This window comes from Hippocampus comes, unplaced genomic scaffold (genome assembly GCF_001891065.2).
Source record: "Hippocampus comes isolate QL1 unplaced genomic scaffold, H_comes_QL1_v1.1 scaffold367, whole genome shotgun sequence".
In the NCBI taxonomy this organism is placed as follows: domain Eukaryota; kingdom Metazoa; phylum Chordata; class Actinopteri; order Syngnathiformes; family Syngnathidae; genus Hippocampus; species Hippocampus comes.
In genome coordinates, this window is record NW_017805741.1 from 1,244,933 (window position 1) to 1,261,711 (window position 16,779).

General features: G+C 48.6%; 1 protein-coding gene across 3 annotated transcripts in view; it reads right to left on the bottom strand.

Annotated features, from left to right (window-relative positions):
• Positions 1 to 13,277, bottom strand: part of LOC109523972 (carbonic anhydrase 4-like) — a 15,316-nt gene extending 2,039 nt beyond the window's left edge. Inside the window, exons 1-17 of one of the 3 annotated variants that reach the window (XM_019883508.1) lie at positions 9,947 to 10,099; positions 9,701 to 9,749; positions 9,377 to 9,415; positions 9,120 to 9,296; positions 8,876 to 9,027; positions 8,019 to 8,108; positions 7,879 to 7,945; positions 6,993 to 7,156; positions 5,011 to 5,116; positions 4,727 to 4,756; positions 4,439 to 4,615; positions 3,681 to 3,835; positions 3,503 to 3,592; positions 3,206 to 3,253; positions 3,003 to 3,093; positions 2,433 to 2,596; positions 1,591 to 1,776 (exon numbers count right to left, since the gene is read on the bottom strand). In XM_019883508.1, the coding sequence (XP_019739067.1) occupies positions 1,621 to 1,776; positions 2,433 to 2,596; positions 3,003 to 3,093; positions 3,206 to 3,253; positions 3,503 to 3,592; positions 3,681 to 3,835; positions 4,439 to 4,615; positions 4,727 to 4,756; positions 5,011 to 5,116; positions 6,993 to 7,156; positions 7,879 to 7,945; positions 8,019 to 8,108; positions 8,876 to 9,027; positions 9,120 to 9,296; positions 9,377 to 9,415; positions 9,701 to 9,749 (1,755 nt within the window). In that variant the 5' untranslated portion in view covers positions 9,947 to 10,099 and the 3' untranslated portion in view covers positions 1,591 to 1,620. Of the gene's footprint in view, positions 1 to 1,082; positions 1,777 to 2,432; positions 2,597 to 3,002; positions 3,094 to 3,205; positions 3,254 to 3,502; positions 3,593 to 3,680; positions 3,836 to 4,438; positions 4,616 to 4,726; positions 4,757 to 5,010; positions 5,117 to 6,992; positions 7,157 to 7,878; positions 7,946 to 8,018; positions 8,109 to 8,875; positions 9,028 to 9,119; positions 9,297 to 9,376; positions 9,416 to 9,700; positions 9,750 to 9,946; positions 10,120 to 13,105 lie in introns of those variants that run through there. The other 2 variants (XM_019883511.1, XM_019883509.1) reach the window with 2 other exon arrangements.
• Between the last annotated feature and the right edge of the window lie 3,502 nt (positions 13,278 to 16,779).

Sequence of the window (16,779 nt, forward strand, 5' to 3'; positions counted from 1 at the left end):
CCGTCCCCCCGTCCCACACACATTTCTCACACGATACAAGAACTCCCATGAGTGGTTTTCTTCTGCACGCGAGCCAGCACCTTTTGTCTTTCCGCGCAAGGCCCCGGTGAAATATATTCCATGGGAACTAAAAAGGCCGCGTGTGTTGCAAAAGAAGGTCTGCAGTCAGGTTTTGTCAGTCTGACATTGTAATTAAGATTCAAAGCGCCGAGTCAGCGGCGACCGAGTTGGCTCGGGCTTACGTCATGACAAGTCGTTCTCATCTCAGCTGTATTTATAGAGCACTTGAAAACAACCGCCGTTGTATACGATAAGTGTTGTACACGGAGGAAAAATAAACGACTGTATAGCTGAGTGAGATGCCACAATTTGCAACAATGGTGTCTCCGTTCGAATCGAATCTTCTTACGCCTCGTAATCCGCTTCTCTTCTGTAGCGCGTATGGGCCGCTTGAGAATTGGAGGACAATTGAAGCACCTTCGGTTTTTGAGAACGGAACCTTTATTTTATCCATTAAACAGTCATTTGGTTTGATTTGTCCAGCTCATCCACCACCCGCACACTATGAGATATTTTGTCATCTGTGGTGTTTGGCGCAACGCCGTAACAGCTACACGGGCACCTAAAAAAAAAAAAAACATCCAGATTTTAAAAATATCGCGGAATAAATCCATTCCTACAAAATAAAGAAAGAGATTGTGTTTGAATTATAGTTTGACTCCACCTACAGCTGCTGGTTTGGCCATCATGCTCATTTTCGAAGTTCTTCACATGCGAGCTGCGATTCTAACCAGTTGATAGCAAACTTAGCGACATGAAATAAAATGCCAAAAGCAAAACGGGATATTATGATCTTTTTACAATTGAAGGAAATGTTGCATTGAAAGATCCGAGGAAAAAGCTGATCAAATCGATTGCACAATAACCTAAATGCGCCAATGGATTTTGAAGACATAGTCATGAGAGAATTTGCGACTCGGTTCATGTAAGCGTGCTTGAGTCACCACAAACTGGATCTTGTAGCTGATCAAGTAGCTGAAACGTGAAGTCGGCAAATGGAACCTTGCATTCCTGGATATTCATCTTTGTGTGCGCGCGCGTGCGTGTGGAGAGATTCACCCTGGACGAAAAAGAATGCGGTTTACGGGGGAGGAGGGGGAGTACAACCAAAAGCTAGCTAGAAAGCGTTTCTTTGCTGACCTGAGAAATTTTTAAGCGACGTTGCGCATGACGATTGATTCTGAAGGTCCCGAGCAGACGATATTGACACGGCAAGGCTGAAATCTGATTGGACCGAGAACACATCTCGGAAGCGGTGCAAGTCAAAGACAAAGGTGACTGTATGAAAAGTATCCCAAACGTTGCCCTACTTTGCCATTCCATGTACTATGTTTCAATCATTGCATTTGATTTTATGAATTGCGGCCCACACCACCTCACACCTTGCAGAAGATTTATCAGCGTCCGTAACAATTGCAGGTCTTGATATGATTGACCGATCAAGGGCACAAACAGTCCCGATAATTCACCCGCGATCCTGACGCTGACTGCCGCGATCCGCGAAAACCCTTGCAAAACTCTACATCGGATATCGATCAGGAAGTACACGGGAGTTTGCAATCACAGGAGAAAGCCACAGAGTTGGACCAGCGCCAGAAAGAAGATGGCGGGTGCGAGGGCGCCGCCCGTCGCCGTGGTGTAAATTTCCCTGCCGCGAAGACTCTGCGGGGGCCGGAAGACGTCGCCAAAGCCGCTGCGGTTCGGGAACGTGGTCAGCTGGAGGCGGGCGTGACAAACAGCGAGAAACGGGGTCAAGGCAAACGCGGTCTCCGACTTCATGACTGCATCGGTTGGATTGAGTTTGTCACTTGCGAGGACCGAGTCCAAGGAAGCCCTTTTGCAATGGGCCAAATCAGGTCTTTGGACTGCGTAACGCGTCCCGCAGATACCGATCGGCCAAGCGCAGCACAGAATGTTTTCGATTGGCCTTCGCGTGTACCTCAGGCACATACTCTGCCGATCGATATCAGGTTGGCAGGCGCTTGTACATTTCCACTATACCATCGTGCACATATTTTGCAATTACTTTGGAGGCGTTGCTTTGGAAGGCTTCACATGGAGCGGAGGCGACTCGACTTACCCGTCAGACCTGAGAGGAGCTACAAAATATGCTCGCACTTTGCCCAATGGCCAATGGACGGACCTTTGCCGTCAGCGGGCGGTTTTTGCGTCCGAGAATTTCACTTGCAAATCTTCTTTTTCAAAAACTTTTCGGACTGGCGACGGAGAATTCTTTGACATATTTGATCAACGCGCGTGCTCGAAGGCATGCGAACAGAGCGCGCATCATTTTAATCCGATAATTGGGCCAATTGTTTCCGAGTCACATCTCGCACTCACGCCCACATCCACTCCCTTCGTGACGATCTTACCAGGCTGCGATCCACCTTAATCGAATCTTTAAAGACGGTCCAGATCACCGCTTCGTTGCAGGAGGGGGTGGTTAAGGAGCCGTTGTAGCGGTAGTAAGAGGCCAGGTCCACGTCGCCGAGCAGCCCGGCGAGAGACAGCTCCTCCGTCACCTCCACCCGGGAGCCTGCATTGCGGCAAAAACCAGGCGGTTCGGTCTCGTCTGTCCGTTCCTTTTCCATTTCCCGAGAGGACGGAAAAGCAAGAAATGACCTTGCATTGAACATCGGGAGCTACCGTTGACGCTGCACTTGCATATAGAAAAAGAAAACAATCTCTTCTTTCATCATGTTCCATTCAAATGTATTACACTTTGAGAATCCCTTCTCTGTGATGAGATGGACACCCCCCCCGCCCCCGCCCCAAAAGATCTGCAGAGAGGCGAGTACAAATGGAGGATACCACTAAATGCGCAAACTGGAGAAAAAAAATGCCCCAGTTATCGGGAAACTAAAGCCGTACAAAGATGTTTTTACTCAAAGGCCACACACACACACACACGCACCCAAATACAAGGAAATAGTTGTACGCACCGATGCTTTGTATCTCTGCCAGGTAGCTGCTGAGTGCTTTCCAGGAGCCAGTCATTGACTCATCAGACGAGTCATCAGGGGAGTCATGGGACTATATTGAAAATTGTTTGTTTTTTTTTTTTTTAAATCCAAGACATCAACATTATTTTAACAATTCAGTGGCTTGCAATATGGCAGAGAAACATGTTTTTTTCTGGACTCACATCTTCATGTTGCTCAGCAGCATCCCGACTTTTGGGAATTGTTGCAGCCTAGAAAGAAAATGCACCATTTGTTGTGACATCACTGAATCTGGAGCGTACAATGAATAAGTACCCCCCCAAAAATTGGGGGGAACACAACCAAAACCTTTGCAATGTGCAGAAGGGAAAATAGCACTTGAGCAAAAACATATGGTGGGAAAATAATTGATCAGAATTTGGAATGTTTCACTTTGGGGCGAGTGGGGTGTGCTCGCTTTTGTGTCATTGTCCCGCCCCCTTCCGATTGTCACACGTTACCTCAATAAAGAATCCCAACACCGCCAGGCCAGTTGTGGTGTTTACCGCCTCCTCCAGAGTTAAATCCTTCCTCTTGTTCACTATGTGCACCTTCCAAAAAAAAAAAAAAAAAAAGAGAGCGAGAGCTGTCAGAAAACAACAAATGTCAGGAAATGTTTGGGATGAGTTTTCGAAGCACCTCCATGGGGAATCTTTTGGAATCGAGCGTATGCTCGGAGCCTTCCGAGTTGGGGTTTGAGGAACCCCAGTGGAAGTGGAACTGGAGAGCGGAGTAGACGTGACCCAGGCCCCCGCCGGACACCTCCATCGCCCCCTCCTTCAGTACAAACTTGACTGAAAAGGGAGACGACACACAACGTTGTGAATGAACATGACAAAAGCGACAGGTGTAGCACATGGAGCGGAATCGTCGCAGCGCTGAATCGAATGGTTGCATTTTAAAACGGTCGACGCCCCCTCACCTCGCGAGAAACGTATCCAGTGGTCTTTGGTGAAGAGATGCACGCCTTTATTTTGCTTTTCTTACTTTGTACGAGCGTTACGGAAAGAAATGTTTGGTTATGGCCGGGTTCATCTGTTTCTGTCGGCAAAATATGGATGAGTGTGCCATTGCATTGCATTGGGGGGGGATAGCACTCATTTGCAAGCAAATACAACCGTACCTAATGTTACGGACGACGAGTGGACGCTCATCAAGATTGCTAGCGTGCTTTCCACGAAAAAAAAAAAAAAAAAAAAGAACATGACGAAGATTCATTGATAGGAGACTTTTGGGTGTTGACACGACAACCGCAATAATTAAACCTCAGTAAATTCTAATTCTTGTCAAGGCAGATTTTTTTTTTTTTTTTTTGTTCCCGTACTGTCGCTAATTACTTTTCGCACTTCCAAACCATCATCACAAGTTTCAGATGAGTGGGAGGAGCATTTTGCAACCTGTATGGCCTGTATTTGTGATGTACTCGATGACATGTTTGTCGTCAAACTTGGTGAAGGCGAAGCCGTCGAGGCGCTCGTCCTTCACGGCTTTCTTTGCTTCGATGTTGACCGGCGACTGGCGCTCGCCGTCGCAGTGCGAGTTGGGCAGAAGGTGCCACTTGGCAGGACTGAACTCTGGGGACATGGGGGGGGGGGGGTTGGGGGATGATGAGCCTTCCCACTTGGGCTAAACAACCATCCTGCGCTCGGCACACGCGGATTCGGGCGACTTTGATGACGTCTTACCGCAGTTGTCGTCGTAGCACCAAACGTGACCTGAGGGAGGAGAAAGCAGGGCAACGCATTCAACTCTTTGATGAATGTAAACTTGAAGACTTGTCTCGATAAAGGTTGGGAAACGCTGAAATATCAGAAACGCACGACCAAGTTCAAGGCCCTGTAAAGCGAAAGTCAATGTCTTGGGAGATTTGACACACCCTTCTAAACCCTTCTGTTCTGAGAAAACATTGGCAAAGACGTTGGGAAGCGCCGCGTTGAATTGTGACTTTATCTTCCGCGTTCCAACTCACTGGGTGGGAGAAGAAGAGCGGCGGAAGAAAACACTTGGCGTCCGTGGAGGTCTTGCACCGGGCGGTAGACGTTGGTGAGGCCCGTCTTGAGCGGAAACTGTTGCAGCTGAAAGCAGATTGGGAGGAATAAAAGCAATGGGAAATGGTGTCAGCATTGCGCAACAGCTGTCAGAATCCATCGAGCCGCGTGTCACTCACACGTTAGCCGCTGACTTTGGCGAGCCAAGCGAACAAGAGGGGAACGCACGTGAACAATCGTGTGCTTGGACGTGCGCGATAGTTTAGCCATTGACTCAATTGTTTGGTCTACAATCAAGACCTTAACAGAGGCTTCATTGAAGCAAACGGGCAACTGATGTCGGAACCGCGTTGTGGATGCGCTGCCCCTGAAAGTATCAATTGAGCAACAGTGTAACAAAGCAATCAAGACTGCTTGGTCTACAATCAAGACCTCAACAGAGGCTTCAGTGAAGCAAACGGGCAACTGATGTCGGAACCGCGAGGTGGATGCGCTCAGTCATCCGCCGCGCTGCCCCTGACAGTATCAATTGAGCAACAGTGTAACAAAGCAATCAAGACAAGTCTCCTGGTATGTAAACCTTCCTTTTGTCTCGGACTTTGGTTGTTGACAGAACACAGAGGGGATTTCAAACGTGCCGCAAGAAGGCGGCGCACCGGTTGAGGTCACACTGCCCCCCCCCCCCCATACAGGTGTGAGGACGGCTGTCAACATCAGAGGATGACATGGATGGCATCAGGATCTTATCTTTTTGTTTTTACCCACATCTTCACATGGAGTCGATCCATCAAGATGGTTCTGAAGTATTGTCAAAGGGTGACATGAACTCAGCACCTGTCCGGATCAAAACACATGCGACATGCGTGCAAAATATTTGGAGAATCCTGCCGAGGCGGCATCGTGACGCCTGTGAACAGCGCAACGTCCGCACAGTCACGGCTTCCAAGGTTGAATCCGGGCTAGTCTTCCTAGTGGCCCAATTTTGCCCCTTCCGAGCGACGTGGGACGCCAGACCAGCTTACGCTACCTTCACCATCATTTTTGTTTTTTGGAAAAAAGATCATTGGGAGATTTGACTTGAGTTTTTCAAATTCCTCTAACAGGTAAAACAGAAGAGAAAAACTCCCACAAAGATCAAAAGTTGCAGTTGTTGACGCAAGTTGTCACTAAGCTGCTAGAGAGAGAGAGAGAGACAAGCGCAACGCGGCCTCTGGCTTATCACCAACTTCTGTCAACGCCCAAAATAAGAGCGGTTGTACCTGCTGGGAATGACGCACAGCAATCAGCATTAGCGTGCAAATGAAAGTTCACGACACTGAAAAAACTGGAATGGAGCCAAGATGAAATGACAAAATATGCCAGGACCTTGTCTGTGTGCCAAGCTATAGCTTCTTATTTGGTGCTTTTTGTGCAAGAGCATTTTACTTGCTTTCATCACCACCACCACCCCCCCCCCCACACACACACACACACACACACATTGACCAACTGAAGCTATGGCGTGAATATTCACCGAGGGAAAATAGACAAATGCCCGTCCCTCGTTTGCCAACAAATGGGCAGAAGACGAGCAAAAAAAAAGGAAGGGCAAAGAAGGAAGCGCGGGCCGCCGAGACAATTCACACATCGCCAAATTAGCGTCACATTCGTGTTGAAAAAGCGACGTGGACCATCTCTTTTGGATTTTCCATTGACCGTTCATTCCAAAATAGTCAAAGCCATCCGGCTTAGAGTTGGACTAACGCCCCCATTTGAAAAGGCGTCGCATCGGCGGCGAACGTGCCGTCGTTTCTTGCCAGCACTGCAATTTTTAATCGAAGCTCTCGACCCACTTTCAAAATTGCACGCAACTGCAAATGTTCATGTTGGTGAGCGGCATGAGTTCAGATGCTTGAAAGAAGGCCGGTGGAAATGAGGCCACGTTCAAATATTGCTGGTGGCCTGCCATGAGTGGGATACTCACCAGAATTTTATTCACGCTGATAGGCTCCTGAAATACCGTCCAGGCTACCACTTGATGACAGGAGGGCGTGGTCAGCGAGCCCATGTAGCGGAAGTATTTGGTCAGATTCACATCGCCGATGAGATCGTCGATGGAGATGGCGTGCGTCACGTTGACTTCGGTGCCTGTGGGGAAAGGCAAAATACCCAACGTCAGGTTGCCACAACAATAATGTCAGACGACAACGCTCCTTGATCAAATTCTTGTCTTGTTTTGTTTTGTCTGGAAATATCGGTTAAAAAGAGTCTTTCAAGAGCTTCGGGTGCGATTCGGCGGCGCAGCCCGTGCCGGCCGACACGCTTCTTTCTGCAACGGAGTATGACGGCGCTGATTTTCCAACCAAAACGGGTGCACTCAAACGTATCTCATCAACGTGTTTTCACTTGATACTATTTCAAAGCAAAACAGCCAAACACTAATCTTGTGGTGGCAAAACGAGGAACTGATTGAGTCAGACGACACTTAGCAGAAAACTGAAGCGCCCAAGGGAGTTACTTGGATTGCTCTCAAGTTATTTTCAGCGCTTGAACTTGGTTGGCAATGCATACGAAGAACAGCTCACATCGGGACACTCCAATAGTAGCAATACAAACGCATTTTAAGAACGTTGTGCGTCTCCCAAGTTCTTCCAGGAGATATCAACTTCAAAGGTTGGCTTTTGAAAACGCTTTCATATTAATTTGCTGCGATGGCAAAGGGCCGAACTTGAATCCCAGTGACGGCTTTTCGAAAAATGTGCAGCGCCTCATGATGGCCAAGGAAGGGTCAGATGATTGACATGTTTGCAAACATAATAACCCGTACAAGTTTGTTGGTTTGTTGTTTTTTTTCAAGCCACTTGCCGCACCTGTGTTTTTCAGAAGGTAAGAGGTCAAGGCACTCCAAGGATTTGACAAATTTTCATCTTCGGTCGCCTAGGAGGGACAGTCGTCAGCAAGTTGAGTGAGTCGGAGGCTTTCGGGAAAATTGCCGCTTAGCCGCACAAACCCTGATGAAGAAGCCAAGAACGGCGATGCCGGCTGAATCTTCCAGGGCTTGCGCTACTGACAGACCTTTCTTCAGACTCACAATGTGCATCTGCGAGGAAAAAGGATCATTTTCGCTTCAAAGTCTCGCAATCGGCAAGCGCTTTCAATTCCTTCAAAACGACCTCCCGGAAGAGAGTTGCTGGACCGCATTTCGCTGGTCAATGTTGTTTGGCAGCATTTGCAAGTTGAGGTGTGACCATTTGATACGGAGATCCAATTTGGGGCTGGGGGAGTGGGGGGGTGTTGATTCATGATGAAATGTGTTTCATTTGACAACGTGAATGAACTCGTTCAAATGCGGCATAGCGCCCACATATTAGATAGATATTATATACACTCGTGCATACAGTATGTCTATCAATCGATTCAATGAATCTTGCACACGCCAAGAAGAAACACCGTGGATTCCAAAAGAAAACTAAATCGAAAAAAGACTAAACTGATTTGAAGCATATAATTCAATGAATCTTGCACACGACAAGAACAAACACCGTGGATTCCAAAATTAAATCGAAAAAAGACTAAACTGATTTGAAGCATATTTACGGAAAAAAACCCCAAAAAGAATGATTAATGAAAAACTAATGTCAAAACAGATTGAAAGACTAACTGGGGAAAAACCCCCCCAAAAAAGAATGATGAATGAAAAACTAATGTCAAAACAGATTGAAAGACTAACTCCAAACACCCAACCCACACCCACACAGAAAAATCTGTAGTGACCCTTTGGATGTTTTTGAAGCCAATTGGATGTCATTTAAATGAGGAGCCCTCGCTCCCTGGCCACGCGCACGCACGCACGCACGCAGCGGGCACCTCCATTGGGTGTCTGTGGCCGTCGATGGCGTGCTCTGAGCCGGGATGGTGCTCGGTGTCGCCCCAGTGGAAATGGAGTTGGATGGTGGAATAGGTGCCATTGAGTCCACCCCCGCTCAGTTCCACCTCATTGTCCTTCAGTAAGAATTTGGCTGAGCAAAAGAAGCGGAAGGCGAGACACACTTTGCGGAACGAACCGACGACCAATTGAAAAGTGGCGACGTCAGCGGAGCTCTGATTGTACCTGTATGTCCAGTGTTGACGATGGCCCTGAAGGCATTCCGAGAAGAGAAGTTCACAAAAGAGAAGCTGCCGAGCGTCGCGTCCCTCTCGACGTGGCCGCTCAGGATGTTGACGGGGGACTGCCTTTGACCCCCGCAGAAAGAGCCGTCCAGATCTTGCCAGTGGTCGGGCGTGTGCTCTGTTCAGAGGGGGCGGCCGGGATGCCGTTCAAAGCCGTTCGCCGTTGCCCTTTTCGCCACTCGGTCACAACTTACTTACCGCAGCCCGTGTAGCACCAGCTATCTGCGTTTGTGGCAGCTGATTCGTGCGGGGGGTGGAATGGAAAAATACAATGACCCTCTGGTGACAGTCCTCTCAAGAAAAAAACTAAACACCGTGAACACTGTCAATAGAAAGCGCGCGTACGATGAGGCTCGTCTCATTTCTAAATAAGGGCCACTTCAGGAGTAGCGATTGCAAATTGCATTTGTTGGAGGAGAAAAGCCAAAGTCCGATCATACGTATGTGCAGTCGATTCCGCCCCCCCCCCTTTTTCTTCAACAGTTGCGATTGGACCCCGAAACGATGATGAAATTCACTCACCGTGATGGATGAACACATTCAGGCACAGCGCAATCAGGGAGCGACGCATCTTCACAGAGAAAGAAACAAGTTTAGTGTGCGCGTTTTCACCCGTCCCCTGCGGCCTTGGCGGTCACGCGCTCCCAATGCGGATGAAATCACGAAGCCCGATGGCGACTCGATGAACATCCCATCGTTCTAGCGCCCGTTTCCATCTGAGTCGCCAGCGTTGCAAAGAAAGCTGACGCGGAGGAGCGAGCATCTTACCTTGGCAATCGGGCCTCGAGCCCCGATGTTGGGAAACAAGGATATATCGCCTACGTGGATCTATTCGGGAACACGAACGCACGCCCAAATGGAAAATGTGTGGCGATCCGGCGATGTGATCGAGAGTGGGAGGGATGTTGAAGGGAGGGGTCCCTCACTGTGTACAATGACAACATTTAACCTGGATGGGGGAGACACGAAACCTGACCAGGGCTTTTTAGTTGCTTTCTTTCTTTCAGGCAGAGCTTTGTTGTCACAATAAAGTGGGGGGGTTGTTTTGTTTTGAAGTGAGACAATGACCCAAGCTGGAACTGGACTCCGTCGTGGAACAACATCCGATAACAATGCTCATTCCAATCACGCCATCAAACTTGATTGGGAGAGTGAGTGCTTTTTGCACACGAGCTGCGACGCAAAGTGCATGACGTGAATCCAAATCAAGCAAAAACGCCCAAAACAAAACGATTCTGTCTGAAATTGAAAGTGAATGTTTGGGGCGTCGTGACCAAGTTTGGCTTCAAAGAAGAACGGCGTCGGTCATGTGAAGGCATCGGAGGAGTTTACGGGCACAAGTGTTGCTTCGGCGACGGAACGCATTCGGCCTTTTGTCTTCTCTTTGGAAAGACACTTTTTGCACGGTGCGCGGAGGTTGCGTTTGGCGCATTCGGGCCACGCAGGCGGACCTCATGCTTGGACAAGCGTTCACCGCTCACTTGACCGGTTCCGCTTTGGTCAGTGTTGCTTCGGCGACGGAACGCATTCGGCCTTTTGTCTTCTCTTTGGAAAGACACTTTTTGCACGGTGCGCGGAGGTTGCGTTTGGCGCATTCGGGCCACGCAGGCGGACCTCATGCTTGGACAAGCGTTCACCGCTCACTTGACCGGTTCCGCTTTGGTCTCACACAAATGACGGCAAAGCCTTTTTCAAGCGCAATAAAGCCAGTGCTGTCTCGCGCTTCCTTTGAGGCGAGCGCGAGCAATAGGCCGCACAAACAACCGTGAAATCCCGCTAAAGCCGCGTCTTCCAGTGCACTGGACCGTGTTCAAACACAAAACTACTCTTGAAGTTCTTTTGTAAACTGACACCCGAGAAGCCAAACGACACTCTCGGGATTACGCCCGGGCCCAACAACAGGACGGGCGTCGCTTGCGAAAAGGGGCTGCGTTGCGTAGCGTGTCGTGTCGTTCCACGGATAGAAGGGGGACCGAATGAAAGGAAGAGCTCCTATTTCTCAACTCAGCCGTATTTCTAAAACAAGCGCCGCTCTCTCCAACGTGCTGTACATGGAGCAAAGCCAAGTCAGTCAACGACAAACAATTAAACGCCAGTCCGGTGCTGAGCCCAAAGGAGTGATGTGCTCCCTCTTACAAGCACCAGACAACTGAGGAAAACCATCACAAGGTGGAGAAAAAACTGAGGGCATCGCCAATGGGACACGAGGCTAATCTTTGATGCTCTCCGCCTTCCTTTGAACGACGCATCGTTCAGTCGAACCTCGGCGACAGTGTCTCAATGCAAAAAATGTGCCCTAGTTTGGCCCGCTCCCCTCGTTTTCAACTCATCTCATTCTGCATGACCAATCAGCGAGTGCGGGGGGTCACGAGTGAAATTGAAAATCCGATAACCTGCGTCGGATTTTTTCGCAGGTATCCATCCCGGATAAAAGGTGCGGAAACCAGATGCGGCAGATGGCCACCTCCGTGATTGGAACTTTTTGGGAGGACAGTCTTTGAAGTCAGTCACGTTAAAAGCCACGTATCTGACGTTGAGGCGGTATTCAGTGGAACCTCCCTCTGCTCTCCACAACAAGTCTATCTGGTTAGTTTGTACAAACTCCAAAACTTTGTGTTGGTTGTATCTTTGGCCCACATCAGATTAACAAGCTTTCGGAGCGCACATCTGATTGGTCACCACTTCTGCGCAGCCGCCGATAAAATATTTTAAGCATCACACACACGCACACAAACATAGATGGAGGATGGCGAAAACTTGACGCGGCCACAAACGGAGGGCGTTGTGACCGGGGAGGCTGCTCATTTCCATTGTGTGACACATTCCATTCACGGCGAGGATTAGGTGGCGCCTCGGTGCCAGCGTCTCGACGCGCTCTGACATCAAGGCAGATACAACAAAACCGGTTTGCGAAGCACGTGTGCCCACTCGCCACATTTTCAACTCAAAATGTCAGTTCATGAAGCGCTTCGGTGACAGGAACTTCTTTGGGCCCAATAAAGTCACCCGAAGTTGGAATTGTTCAGGGCGCGCAAAAAGCAGAAGTGGATGTCTCCATTTTCAACAAAAAAAAAGACTTACCCGCGTTCTTTTTTCCTTTCCTATAGAAACAAAACAGGAGGAGAGGCATTAGATGCTGATAAAGGAGCGTTAGAGAAGAACAGAAAAAAAAAAACATCAGTCATAATGTTGCAGGAATAACGTGAAATTCTGACCAATATTTTATAAAATATCACCGTATTCTGATCATAAAGTCCTTATTTCAAAAAGTTCCTTTTGCAAAGTGTGCCTGATCTCACCACAGGGTGGAGTGACATGTCTGAGTCAAAACGCCGCCCGGCTGCGCCGACAGCAAAGAGGCCACGGTCCTGAAAAGCAACAAAAGGGCTTCAGTCCTGAGCGGGGATTTGCATTGAATCAACAGGAGAATCGAGTCGATTTACCCAGACATTTGTCTTGTTTGTTTTTGCACGGAAGCCATTCGAAGAAGGAGCCTTACGGAAAGATGGCGGCGGCATGCTCATCCACAAGACCACCTCGAAAGAATACAGGAGGAGGGGATTCAATTCTTACAGAGTGTTTGTTCGTTTGTTAGGAATCTAGAAAGTCTACACACCCCTCTTCAATTGCCAAGTATTTGTGGTCTAGATCAATGAAACCAACATAAATCATTTCCTCACCCACCATTTCTGCCAGCTTATTCTCATTTTCAGCGGCTTCTCCGGCTCGATGTTAAGAGAACATCTGGTCATGAGGTCCCATTACAATGTGATGCATGACAACCTGACGACAGTCACACTGGCGGAAGGCCATTCGAGCCAATGCAATAGATGGCGACTCGATGAACATCCCATCGTTCTAGCGCCCGTTTCCATCTGAGTCGCCAGCGTTGCAAAGAAAGCTGACGCGGAGGAGCGAGCATCTTACCTTGGCAATCGGGCCTCGAGCCCCGATGTTGGGAAACAAGGATATATCGCCTACGTGGATCTATTCGGGAACACGAACGCACGCCCAAATGGAAAATGTGTGGCGATCCGGCGATGTGATCGAGAGTGGGAGGGATGTTGAAGGGAGGGGTCCCTCACTGTGTACAATGACAACATTTAACCTGGATGGGGGAGACACGAAACCTGACCAGGGCTTTTTAGTTGCTTTCTTTCTTTCAGGCAGAGCTTTGTTGTCACAATAAAGTGGGGGGGTTGTTTTGTTTTGAAGTGAGACAATGACCCAAGCTGGAACTGGACTCCGTCGTGGAACAACATCCGATAACAATGCTCATTCCAATCACGCCATCAAACTTGATTGGGAGAGTGAGTGCTTTTTGCACACGAGCTGCGACGCAAAGTGCATGACGTGAATCCAAATCAAGCAAAAACGCCCAAAACAAAACGATTCTGTCTGAAATTGAAAGTGAATGTTTGGGGCGTCGTGACCAAGTTTGGCTTCAAAGAAGAACGGCGTCGGTCATGTGAAGGCATCGGAGGAGTTTCCGGGCACAAGTGTTGCTTCGGCGACGGAACGCATTCGGCCTTTTGTCTTCTCTTTGGAAAGACACTTTTTGCACGGTGCGCGGAGGTTGCGTTTGGCGCATTCGGGCCACGCAGGCGGACCTCATGCTTGGACAAGCGTTCACCGCTCACTTGACCGGTTCCGCTTTGGTGGTCTCACACAAATGACGGCAAAGCCTTTTTCAAGCGCAATAAAGCCAGTGCTGTCTCGCGCTTCCTTTGAGGCGAGCGCGAGCAATAGGCCGCACAAACAACCGTGAAATCCCGCTAAAGCCGCGTCTTCCAGTGCACTGGACCGTGTTCAAACACAAAACTACTCTTGAAGTTCTTTTGTAAACTGACACCCGAGAAGCCAAACGACACTCTCGGGATTACGCCCGGGCCCAACAACAGGACGGGCGTCGCTTGCGAAAAGGGGCTGCGTTGCGTAGCGTGTCGTGTCGTTCCACGGATAGAAGGGGGACCGAATGAAAGGAAGAGCTCCTATTTCTCAACTCAGCCGTATTTCTAAAACAAGCGCCGCTCTCTCCAACGTGCTGTACATGGAGCAAAGCCAAGTCAGTCAACGACAAACAATTAAACGCCAGTCCGGTGCTGAGCCCAAAGGAGTGATGTGCTCCCTCTTACAAGCACCAGACAACTGAGGAAAACCATCACAAGGTGGAGAAAAAACTGAGGGCATCGCCAATGGGACACGAGGCTAATCTTTGATGCTCTCCGCCTTCCTTTGAACGACGCATCGTTCAGTCGAACCTCGGCGACAGTGTCTCAATGCAAAAAATGTGCCCTAGTTTGGCCCGCTCCCCTCGTTTTCAACTCATCTCATTCTGCATGACCAATCAGCGAGTGCGGGGGGTCACGAGTGAAATTGAAAATCCGATAACCTGCGTCGGATTTTTTCGCAGGTATCCATCCCGGATAAAAGGTGCGGAAACCAGATGCGGCAGATGGCCACCTCCGTGATTGGAACTTTTTGGGAGGACAGTCTTTGAAGTCAGTCACGTTAAAAGCCACGTATCTGACGTTGAGGCGGTATTCAGTGGAACCTCCCTCTGCTCTCCACAACAAGTCTATCTGGTTAGTTTGTACAAACTCCAAAACTTTGTGTTGGTTGTATCTTTGGCCCACATCAGATTAACAAGCTTTCGGAGCGCACATCTGATTGGTCACCACTTCTGCGCAGCCGCCGATAAAATATTTTAAGCATCACACACACGCACACAAACATAGATGGAGGATGGCGAAAACTTGACGCGGCCACAAACGGAGGGCGTTGTGACCGGGGAGGCTGCTCATTTCCATTGTGTGACGCATTCCATTAACGGCGAGGATTAGGTGGCGCCTCGATGCCAGCGTCTCGACGCGCTCTGACATCAAGGCAGATACAACAAAACCGGTTTGCGAAGCACGTGTGCCCACTCGCCACATTTTCAACTCAAAATGTCAGTTCATGAAGCGCTTCGGTGACAGGAACTTCTTTGGGCCCAATAAAGTCACCCGAAGTTGGAATTGTTCAGGGCGCGCAAAAAGCAGAAGTGGATGTCTCCATTTTCAACAAAAAAAAAGACTTACCCGCGTTCTTTTTTCCTTTCCTATAGAAACAAAACAGGAGGAGAGGCATTAGATGCTGATAAAGGAGCGTTAGAGAAGAACAGAAAAAAAAAAACATCAGTCATAATGTTGCAGGAATAACGTGAAATTCTGACCAATATTTTATAAAATATCACCGTATTCTGATCATAAAGTCCTTATTTCAAAAAGTTCCTTTTGCAAAGTGTGCCTGATCTCACCACAGGGTGGAGTGACATGTCTGAGTCAAAACGCCGCCCGGCTGCGCCGACAGCAAAGAGGCCACGGTCCTGAAAAGCAACAAAAGGGCTTCAGTCCTGAGCGGGGATTTGCATTGAATCAACAGGAGAATCGAGTCGATTTACCCAGACATTTGTCTTGTTTGTTTTTGCACGGAAGCCATTCGAAGAAGGAGCCTTACGGAAAGATGGCGGCGGCATGCTCATCCACAAGACCACCTCGAAAGAATACAGGAGGAGGGGATTCAATTCTTACAGAGTGTTTGTTCGTTTGTTAGGAATCTAGAAAGTCTACACACCCCTCTTCAATTGCCAAGTATTTGTGGTCTAGATCAATGAAACCAACATAAATCATTTCCTCACCCACCATTTCTGCCAGCTTATTCTCATTTTCAGCGGCTTCTCCGGCTCGATGTTAAGAGAACATCTGGTCATGAGGTCCCATTACAATGTGATGCATGACAACCTGACGACAGTCACACTGGCGGAAGGCCATTCGAGCCAATGCAAGAGTTGTATCGTAAATACTATCTTCACAACCATGTGCAACAAACAGTGATGACAGAGGATGAGTAGCATGACTTCAAAAGCTATTCCAGTAAGACTTGATTGCTTGGAGACACACACACACACACACACACGCACGCACACGCACACACACGCTCATCAGTTTGTCAATTGCTTGCATCAATGAGGGAGTTTGCAATCCCCCCAAACCCCGGCCTGAGAAGCCCCTTAAAGCTCTCCAAGGCTTCATTTCACGACATGACATCAAGTGACATTCACTGGCCACAACATTAGGTACACCTGTGCAGTCCATCCACCCATCCAAATCCGGGTCTCTTCACGAGGGTCGCGGGCTTTGTTATTGTCTGTTATACTTTTTTTCTGAATTCATTTTATTGTTGCATGTATGATAATTGCTCCATGTGCAGCACTTTGTATACAAAGGCGGTTGTTTTCAAGTGCCCTATAAATACAGTTGAGTTGAGATCGTGCCAAGAGACAATTTAGGAGGCTCCATTAACCTGTCATGCGTGTTTTTGGGAACGAGGGAGGAAACCAGAGAGCACGGGAAAAAATAAAATAATAATAAAAAAAAAAGAACATGCAAACTCCACACGGGAAGGCCCGAACCAGAATCGAACCTTGCACTTCTGCACTGTGATGCCGACGCTCTAACCGGTAGACCATTCTCAAAAGGGTTTATGATTATGACAAATAATGCGTCTTTGTTGATCTACGGCAGCCACGGTGAGAAGAACAGGTCCAAATTCCACACCAA